The 10983-nt window shown below is 49.7% G+C and overlaps 1 protein-coding gene across 1 annotated transcript; it reads right to left on the bottom strand.

The window, feature by feature from the left end:
• On the bottom strand, positions 1-8047 carry LOC148102203 (uncharacterized). The gene is made up of 5 exons (XM_087842708.1): positions 7175-8047; positions 6536-7114; positions 5486-6163; positions 4872-4996; positions 1-118 (listed from the first exon to the last, which is right to left on the bottom strand). The coding sequence occupies exons 1-5, from the start codon at positions 8045-8047 to the stop codon at positions 1-3; spliced, it is 2373 nt and encodes a 790-aa protein (XP_087698834.1).
• Positions 8048-10983: the final 2936 nt, after the last annotated feature.

The following is a 10983-nucleotide window of genomic DNA, read 5'->3' as shown; positions in this document are numbered from 1 at the left end:
TTAAACTCCTAAGACTATTCGTTCTTCCCCCTTTTTCTTCTCTTTCAGCTTGTAATTGGTGGGCAGGTGTTTGGGTGCAGCAAAAGCTAATGCATCATTCTCCCATCTCCTCTGAGACCTGTGCACACAGTCATGTTTAATGCCATTAAAGAGTAATTGTGATTAATGCATACACACACTCACCGGCATCATGTTCATTTAATTAAAGCAGGACTGTATATCTTCTCTCAGAGCGCCTCATATGGCTTTCAAAGTATGGTCTTATTATATTATACATTTTAAATCACAATATAACCAAGTAATTACTCCGTCCCTTTTATTCCGAGATCACACTGGCTCATCGGCATAATGCTAACGTCCACACTTTACTTCGCATAGCTTCCATTTTTCTTCCTGCTTAGAAGATGGGAGATTTAATCAAGACTGTTGTGTCATATAAAGAGACCCTATTAGTCATTACTACAAGCAGTTTATTATAGCCGATAGTTACGTTTGATTAAAGGGTGACTGGGGGTGTATGTGTTCAGAGAGCTGGGCTGTATTCAGCCCCCAACAGAACCTAAGAAAACATTTACTTAAAAGTGCAGAAGACAACACATTCAAAATGTCAAAAAAAAGTATATACTTGCACTTTCACAGCCATCCTTCTTTATCAGTAGATCTGCACATTCTTATAGGCATTTATTAACTGTTTTATGTCAATATGATGATAAAGGAGTAGTTCTGGGGGGGTTTTTCTGTCGTTTATTGTAATTTTATAATTGTCACAAAACAGGTCTGAAGTAAAAGGTGGTGAAGGTGATTAGCAGATTTTAGAGGAAGTCATTGGATGCAGCAGAAGAAAAATAACAGAATCAGAGAGAATATTAGATAAAAAGTGAGACTGTAATGAAGGACTGGATAGGAGGGATAAAGACAGGAGCTTCCACTTTATATATATATATATATATATATATATATATATATATATATATATATTGTTGGCCAACAATATGAGAACAGCACCACCAAGGCTGGAGACGGAACAATACTGGAAGAGCATATGGGAGAAGGACGCAACCTATAACGGCAATGCTCAGTGGCTTGTGGATCTGAGGGCAGACCACAGCGACCTCCCCGAACAGGGTCCAGTAACCATCACAGTGGCAGATATCCAAGAAAGGGTCTATCACACCAGGCAAGACCCCAGGTGCAGGCTGTGTAAAGATGCTCCAGAGACAATCCAGCACATAACAGCAGGGTGCAAGATGCTAGCAGGCAAGGCATACATGGAACGCCATAACCAAGTGGCCGGCATAGTGTACAGAAACATCTGTGCCAAATATGGCCTGGAAGTCCCGAGGTCAAAATGGGAAAAACCCCCAAGGGTGGTGGAGAATGACCGAGCTAAGATCCTGTGGGACTTCCAGATACAGACGGACAAAATGGTGGTGGCTAACCAACCGGACATGGTGGTGGTAGACAAACAGAAGAAGACGGCCGTAGTGATCGATGTAGCGGTCCTGAATGACAGCAACATCAGAAAGAAGGAACACGAGAAGCTCGAGAAATACCAAGGGCTCAGAGAAGAGCTCGAGAGGATGTGGAGGATGAAGGTGACGGTGGTCCCAGTGGTAATCGGAGCACTAGGTGCGGTGACTCCCAAACTAGGCGAGTGGCTCCAGCAGATCCCGGGAACAACATCGGAGATCTCTGTCCAGCTAAGATACTGCACAGGACCCCCAAGCTCCCAGGCCTCTGGTAGAGGACCCGAGCTTGAAGGATAAACCGCCCGCAGGGGCGAGTGGGGAATTTATATATATATGTGTGTGTGTGTGTGTGTGTGTGTGTGTGTGTGTGTGTGTGTGTGTGTGTGTGTGTGTGTGTGTGTGTGTGTGTAATGAAAGATGTGTGAGGAAAAAGTGGTAAAAAGTGGGATAAAATGTGGAGAGAAAAGTGTTGGAAAAGGAGTATAGAAGAGAGAATATTCCTCTTCCTCTGTTCTTCCCCTCAATCTCGTCTTCTTTTCAGCTTTCCTTTTTGCCTTTTGTTCCTTGCCTTTTTCATTCTTGTAAAGTCGGGCAAAAACCTGACACCCCCCCCCCCCCCCCCCCCCAAAAACAAAAAAACAAAGAGCAAACATGCACTGATTAATTAGTCTGTCTGTGACACAAGAACAAGCTGTTAATTCACCGAGTCGCCTCCCCAGTAAATTGCAAAGTCTGTATGTGTCTGTGTCCATCTGCTCTTTCTCTTTCTCTGTGACCATTCATCCAATCGGCTTCAAACTTGGCAGGTGTACTGCTGCGGTGCCAAATTTGAGGCTGTTTGGATGAAGGCTAATGACCAATGGCGGCACAGAATTAGAAGTGGGGCAGTTAGCGGAGCGATCAAGAAGGTCAAGATCAATGAACAGAACAGAACTGCCTGAGAAAGTACGATTTTACAATCAGGACAGCGACTGTAGTGTTTTACTGCATGAGTCGGCAAACTGATGAGCTGAAGGATGGACCTGAATTCTCCTGTTTTCTTGTGTCAGGAGCCTCATTTCTTCCTCCATTTTTTTTTTTGCTACAGCAGTTCCTGTGCTCTCTGCCAGCTTTTTAATGCACCCATGATAGAGCCACCATGTCTGCATGAGGAGGACCTGGAAAGGTTAATCATAACATGAATAACAAACGATGACAAATATCTTGTATTTGCTACAGTAATTTGACCTCTCTCTACTTCTGTATAACGTGTTTTGTGCCTTTTGGGCCAAAGTACACCTGTCCACCCGTCACAGGTAAAATGCTTCATGGACAAAGGACCTACATGGTTGCTGCAGGACATTTAAGCAAACCCTTGGGAAATATAAACATCTGCCAGAAGTATGATTACTACCTGGGTGTTGTCAGTCAGTATGGTGATTGGGGTAAATTGTTGTGTGGCTAAAAGCTTCCCATGACCGCCACAGCTTACCACACTGCTTAAACACTGATTTGATATCTGACTCACTGTGTTTATGAAGGGTAGAGGACGGACAATATTTAAAGGAAATTGGTGTTTTTTGCAGAGTGCAGTATATACATTCCAGAGATCTAGTTAATTTCAAATAAAAGCGTTATATTCAGTGTTGACAGTTTCTCTTAAGGTGGTATGATTACCATTGCATTCATGATTCGGTGTATCACAGCTGCTGACATGCACAATGCAAGAAGAGGCACTGACTGTTGCGAATGCAGATGAGGCATCCTACCGAGGGAGAAGGAATGTTTATAGATGCCTCTCTCTGTGTGAAACTTGGAAATGTAAAACAGGTTTATCTTCAGGGGCTTACCAGGAGGAAACACACTGCACATTTCTTTCATCTGACACCATATTCTGCGTTACACTGCGGAAATGTTTGTTTTGTTTTGTCACTGCTCAAAAATATTTATTGTGACACGTTTCTGTACTCTAATAACCCTCACACAACTAGCTCTGAATTCAGCTGGTGTGTTTCCCTTTTGCTTTTAGTAGTCATTAACAAGCTGGCTGGATATTTGACCACCCTTTTTTGGCAGAATTGGCTAATTTCCCAGCACTGATCTGGCTTTTAAGCTTAAACCACAGATTTTCAATAGCTTTAAGGCCGGGGCTTTGAAAAGGCCATTTTAGAGGCTTAATTATAGCCTGCTATATCCATTCCAAAACCAGTTTTGAGTTGTGTTTGGGATCATTGTCCTGTTGGTGCACCCAACTGTGTCTAAGTTTTAACCATCTAACTGTAAAATGGTGGGAGGTTGAATTTGACTCGAGTTATTCCATCCACACAGTGGATGGAATAACCAGCATCACAGGCAGCAAAAACAGCCCCAGAGCATGATGTTACCACCACCATGCTTTACAGCATATACAGTGTCCAGTCATACCACTCGTAGCTCAATCTTTGTCTCATCTGACAATAAAACCTTTCTCCAGAAAGCATTTGGCTCTGACATGTGGGCAGATAAAAAATTTCAGTAAAGCTTGAAGGTGTTGATTTTGAGACAGTCGTCTTTCTGGGTGAGCGCCCTCTCACCCCATGGCGATGTAAAGCTTATGGACAATGATGCTGGTGTTTCAACATACTCAGCAGGAGCACACGTTTTACTCACATTTTAAGAATTCTATCTTTAGCAGAACCGACTCTTGAGAATCTGCAAATTGTTTCCTGTGAAACTGCACCTAGTTTCCCGGTTTCAACACTAATGTCAAGCAACATGTAAACAAATAATCATGGAGCCTTATGCAGTCTCTGTTAGGGTACCTAGGTTTATTTATTAGGTGCTCTGTGTATTTTATATTTCCTAATCCAGTATGCTTGTACACGTGGGTTTATTCTGGATTTCTAGTCTTGGTCTCGCCTCTGTGCATCCTCCCCTGTTAGGTCAGTCTTGTCTTCATGCGCATCTGTCTGTTCCACTAGTCAGTCTGCGTCTCGGTGTACTTCCTGTTTTACTTTGATAGTCTCCCGTCAGTGTTCGTCATGTTCTGTTTTGCTCTCCCCCGTCTCGTCTGTCTTTCCCAGGTGTTTCCTCTTTGCCCTGTTCCCCTTTTGTATTTAGTTTCTGCGTCTTCCTCTGCTCATCATCACATTCCCCCTCATACCTCACTGTGTGTTCTGTCTGCAAGCCTCCCTGTTTGTTTAGTTTATTTGTGTTCCCAGTTTAGTTAGCGACAGTCTTCCAGGTGTTCAGCAATAAAGCTGTTTTTTGAGATTACCTTTTGCCTGCATTTTGGGTCCTCCATTCCTGCCTGCCGCACACAGCCCGTGACTGTCACGGTTTGCCAGGGCAAGCCGTGGGGAATGTTGGAGAAAGGACCCAAACGCTGGACTTAGTGCAATGAACAGTGCATTTATTTACAGTGGGGGTAAATATACACCACACGATAAGTCTCCCGAGTGCTCCCTCAACTCCTGTGTCGTGCCTTCTCCCAAGTGCTGGTATTCCGTGCTCTCTGCTCCTGTGCCTACGCACACCCCGTGCGTCCTGCAGTCCCGTGTTCCGCTCTCCTGAGGAAAAACCAACAGACGCAGCCGTTATGGCACCACTCCAGCAGGCATACACTTAACAGAACTTGCGACACTGACATGGAGTCTAACTCAACGATCCTGCGCCGGAGGAAGCTCCATCGCTCTGTTAAGTAGCTCCCCCGACGAGCCTGATCAGAAGCAGGTGTGTGGGAACCTAGGCGTGACCAGCAGCTGGCAGGGCCACACCCATCAGGCCTGCAGGTGGCTGTCCTTCATCCTCCAGCCACACCCGCAGACACACGTACACACACACACACACACACACACACACACCAGCATGGAACACAAGAGCACAGTGCAGCAAACATACACGCAATAATAATGATAACAATAACAATAAAAGGTTCACACCGTTCACGGACCCCGAGTCCCAGGAACCGGGTCCGTGACAGTACCCCCCCTCTAAGGGTCGACTCCCGACGACCCCAAAACAAAAACACCAAAACCAAAAACCACAGTACAACCAACCCAGGGCGGGCGGTGGGGGGCCCAGGACGGAGGGCCCCAAAACCTCTCCGCCAAACAGCCACCACAAAGCAACAAAAGAAAAACACAGTTCAACAGTCCAATCCCCCGGTCCGGTGGCAGCAAACACAGTTCTGGCGGCCGACCCGTAGGACGGCAAAACAAGCGGGACCTGCTGTGGGTTAGGCAGTGGCGGCAAAACAGTTCAGGTGGCCTACCTCTAACCCCTTGATGGAAACGCAGCAGCTCCGGCGGCCTGCCACAGGTCCGGTGGCGGCGGCGAAACGGTTCTGGTGGCCTGCCATGGATTTGGCAGGGGCGACGCCGCAACTCCGACGGGCGGCCACGGATCTGGCGGCGGTGTGACAGCTCCGGCGGCCTGCCCCGGGTCCGGTGGCGGCAACGGCGCCGCTCCTCCGGCGGCCTGCCCCGGGTCCGGTGGCGGCAACGGCGCCGCTCCTCCGGCGGCCTGCCCCGGGTCCGGTGGCGGCAACGGCGCCGCTCCTCCGGCGGCCTGCCCCGGGTCCGGTGGCGGCAACGGCGCCGCTCCTCCGGCGGCCTGCCCCGGGTCCGGTGGCGGCAACGGCGCCGCTCCTCCGGCGGCCTGCCCCGGGTCCGGTGGCGGCAACGGCGCCGCTCCTCCGGCGGCCTGCCCCGGGTCCGGTGGCGGCAGCGTGGCAGCTGCGACGGGCGGCCACGGGTCCGGTAGCGGCGGCGTGGCAGCAGCGGCGGGCGGCCACGGGTCCGGTAGCGGCGGCGTAGCTCCGACGAGCAACCGCGAGGTGTGGCACCTGATCTACGACGTGCTGGTTGCGGTCGTGCGGGTCGCGGACGTGCTGAGCCCTCCGGCTCTCCAAGGTCTTGCGTGGGCAGCACGGGTTCCTCCTGCCCGCTGAGCTCCTCCGGTGGCGGCGCGGGCTCCACAGGCTTGCTGAGCTCCAGCTCAGGCTGCGGCGCGGGTTGCTCCGGCTCGTCCCACTCCCTCCGCTCGCTGAGCTCCAGCTCGGCCCCCTCCGGCTTGCCGCGCTCCTCAGCTAGCGGCGCTGGCACCACCGGCTCGCTGAGCTGCTCCTCCGGCGGCTTGCCCCGGGCCCGGTGGCGCTGCTCCGGTGAGCAACAGCGAGATGTGGTACATGGCTGATGACGCGCTGGTCGCTGACGTGGACGCGCTGGATGTGGACGGCGGGGAGGGCGCGCTAGACGTGGAGGTCCCTCCGGCAGCGGCGCTGGCTCCACCGGCTCGCTGAGCTGCACCTCGGCTGGCAGCACGAGCTCCTCCGGCTCCTGCCCGCTGAGCTGCTCCTCGGCTGGCAGCACGAGCTCCTCCGGCTCCTGCCCGCTGAGCTGCTCCTCGGCTGGCAGCACGAGCTCCTCCGGCTCCTGCCCGCTGAGCTGCTCCTCGGCTGGCAGCACGAGCTCCTCCGGCTCCTGCCCGCTGAGCTGCTCCTCGGCTGGCAGCACGAGCACCTCCGGCTCCTGCCCGCTGAGCTGCTCCTCGGCTGGCAGCACGAGCTCCTCCGGCTCGGGCCGAGCAGGTCCGGGTGGCGTCGTAGCAGGTGGCACTGCTACAGATGGTGAAGAGCTGAGCGGTGTGGAGATCGCTGAACGAGGAGACGCTAGCTGCACTGTTGGCTGGCTTACAGCAGCGTCGGCGGTGTCACCATCCACTAAAAACAAAGAAGCAACCGGCTCCTCCCGCTCGCTGAGCTCCAGCGGCTGCGGCGCGGGCTCCTCCCGCTCGCTGAGCTCCAGCGGCTGCGCTGCAGCTACAGATGGTTGATCCGGAGGCGAAGATGGTGATACAGCAGCTGCAGGCGGTGGAGACGATGGTAGATCAGGTGATGTGGATGGTGAAGCCGAGAGTGCTGTGATGGTTGCAGACTGATGGGACGCTGGTGGAGTGGGTGCAGCCGGTGAATCGACCTCCGACTGAGGATGTAGATGAGAGTCTGATGCGGCTCTTTGTGCGGCTAGTCCAGAGTCAGCTGGTTCTTCTGAAACCACAGGAGTGAGGTGAGCTTCGGTTTGGCGAAGATGACGCCGGCGCCGTCTCTTTCGTGATGGCGGGGCAAAGGACTCTGTCCCCTGTTCATCTGTGACTGGATTAATTGAAATGACAGGGTCCGGTTTACTCACTGTGGTGACCAGCACTGCCGACACAGAGGCCATTGAAGGAGTGAGAGGACTTGGAGTAGGGCGCAGTCTTCCTTGCGGTGGAGGGTCCAATAGGTGAGCAGCAAGCGGCGGTGGGAAAACTCTCCGCCTATTAAGAAAAAACCAGGCAGCAAGGGCTGCCAGGGAGGCAGCCGCATCATCCTTGCCCGGACAGCCCAAACCAAACAGTTCAAAACTAGAGCTTGCCCTCAGCACGGTTACAATCTGAATTAGTTTTGCAATGTCCGGAAAGCTAATAGAGAAGGTAGTGGAGGAGAGGTAATTGTCAAAAAACACTACCTGTATGTGTCTTTTGTGTGGATCAACAGCCTGGATTACGCTTCGGCAGTAACCCCAGAGCTGTGTGAGCGATCCCTCCTCCATGGCGACTCCCGAGTCCGCTGGGTCCATGGTGGTTGGTGGGATTATTCTGTCACCTCCCTCCTGAACCTCTCCGAAAAGTCCGCTGGGTCCATCTGGCAGGATCGTTCTGTCACGGTTTGCCAGGGCAAGCCGTGGGGAATGTTGGAGAAAGGACCCAAACGCTGGACTTAGTGCAATGAACAGTGCATTTATTTACAGTGGGGGTAAATATACACCACACGATAAGTCTCCCGAGTGCTCCCTCAACTCCTGTGTCGTGCCTTCTCCCAAGTGCTGGTATTCCGTGCTCTCTGCTCCTGTGCCTACGCACACCCCGTGCGTCCTGCAGTCCCGTGTTCCGCTCTCCTGAGGAAAAACCAACAGACGCAGCCGTTATGGCACCACTCCAGCAGGCATACACTTAACAGAACTTGCGACACTGACATGGAGTCTAACTCAACGATCCTGCGCCGGAGGAAGCTCCATTGCTCTGTTAAGTAGCTCCCCCGACGAGCCTGATCAGAAGCAGGTGTGTGGGAACCTAGGCGTGACCAGCAGCTGGCAGGGCCACACCCATCAGGCCTGCAGGTGGCTGTCCTTCATCCTCCAGCCACACCCGCAGACACACGTACACACACACACACACACACACACCAGCATGGAACACAAGAGCACAGTGCAGCAAACATACACGCAATAATAATGATAACAATAACAATAAAAGGTTCACACCGTTCACGGACCCCGAGTCCCAGGAACCGGGTCCGTGACAGTGACAGACTCCACTAAACCCAAAGCTTATTGTTTCTGGTTATGATTCTATGCAAAAAAAATGTCAGAATCAGTGGACTCAAAGGCTTTCTGCAACTTCATCTGACTTTTGCTAACCTTTCAAGGTTTTGTGATCAAGTTGGATTTGAGAGACTGACAGAATTTGAAATGATGTACATTGTTTTAAAAACATTTTCTCAGAAGCAGAGTATAGAGAGGTCTACTGGGCTCAAGCTACAGTTTTCCATGGACCAACCCAAAGTATTTTTAATTGCTAAGAAATGACTACATCATATAGGGTGCTGAATGTTCGCATAGATGCTTATGACTAAGTGCTCATCACAAATAGTTGCTGAAACATGGTTTCCTTTTGTTTTGCACAGTTGACCACATCTACGCGAATGTGCAAGCAAGTTTACTGGAGGTGCAGAAAAAACAGGCTTCAGGGTGAAAAACCTCATCTAAACTTAGAATAACCTCTGCCACACTCACTTCATACTAGCGTAGATACAAAGTTGCAATAAACCACAGCCTCCAAATAAAATGAAAAGTAAAGCCATTTCATTTTTGTTACCAAGACGGACAAAAACTATTTCTGAGAACACTATCGGCTATTTTTACATGCTGGAAATGTCACCTTCGTGTTTGTCGTTTCTCTGACCCGCTTCACTCGTCTGTCTTCTCTGTATCCCACTCAGTCTGTGCTTAAAACCACAAATTTAACAAGCAAAAATTAAGACTCAAGTGAATCACACCCAGAGTCTGACTCTTTAAGAAATGTGTTTTCCTCATCTGCTCCTGTAATTTCATAGCAGTCTGCATCTACTCTGACTAAATTGCCCCCTTGTATTCTTGCTCTTTGTGATAAGCATGCTTTGCTATTTTCATATTCCCATATTTGTTTTCAAGCTCTCAAATTCATAAGGGGTCAAACGAAATCTTGACATATCTCAGTACTGTAGCAAACAAACTGTTTGCATATACATGGAGAAATTAGCTTGTTAGAGCTAACTGTGCAATGGCTGTTGAGAAATAGACAGAATTGTGTCTTCTAATACAATTCTCATTTTATGCAAATAAACCAGTTAATACATGGATCTGTTTTCCTTTGAAACCTTCTAGCATAAAATAAATGGTCTGCTCTGTAACATTCTTTGGTCAATACTTTTTTTATCTGTAAATGTTTTTGTATTTGGAAATATTTATTGCAGGTAAACCATGTTCAGAGCAACAGTATCTCTGGGTGAAAGAAAGCAGCATCTCACTTGAAAGGATCGGTCTGGCGATGCAGCAGCGGTGCGATGTCGGGCCCACTGGCAAAACAACTCCAGGCTCTCGATGAAAATGTTTGAAGCAGGCATAACCTTTGCTGTCTCACAACTTGATCCCGTTAAATATGTGCAAACGCACATTGGTGCCAGATTTGTTTTAACATGATTGTTGTGTTAATCTTTGTAATCTTTGTGCTCAAAGATGAATTGTAACTTTTTGAAATGAGGCCTTAAGGTATATGATACCAAAATATTGATAAATAATAATAAGGGATTGCATTTATATAGCGCTTTTCGGGACCCTCAAAGCACTTTACAATACCACTATTCATTCACTCTCACATTCATATACTGGTGGAGGCAAGCTACAGTTGTAGCCACAGCTGCCCTGGGGCAGACTGACAGAAGCGAGGCTGCCATATCGCGCCATCGGCCCCTCCGGCCAACACCAGTAGGTGAAGTGTCTTGCCCAAGGACACAATGACCGAGACTGTCCGAGCCAGGGCTCGAACCGGCAACCTTCCGATTACAAGACGAACACCCAACTCTTGAGCCACGATCGCCCCATGAATAGGATATTTTAGGCAAGTCCAGCTTTGAGGAAAAACAGCCATTCAAGCACAAAAGCTTAGTAAAGTGTAGCAGAATGTAGCAGAAAATACATTAAAAAAAACACATAAAAGAACCGGTCAGCACTGACAGAATGCACTGCATGTATCGGACACACGAAGGCTGGTTACAACTGTTTTTATGTGCAGCTTTGGTGTTTGACATGATATAAAGACAAGTTGACCTCTAGGAGAGAGATGAGCCACAGAGGAGGGGGGAGGTGAAGTCTGGAGCAAGCATGCGTCTGGGAACCAAGTGTGATTCACACGCTACTCATCCCCATACAACTCTGTTCTATAAAGAGCCTGAGGCACTTCACTAAGAGGGGGGCTT

Source organism: Neolamprologus brichardi, chromosome 7 (assembly GCF_056152115.1).
Source record: "Neolamprologus brichardi isolate AB-2024 chromosome 7, ASM5615211v1, whole genome shotgun sequence".
Lineage (NCBI taxonomy): Eukaryota > Metazoa > Chordata > Actinopteri > Cichliformes > Cichlidae > Neolamprologus > Neolamprologus brichardi.
The sequence above is the reverse complement of the archived record's forward strand: the minus strand, read 5'-3'. Positions and strand labels throughout refer to the sequence as shown.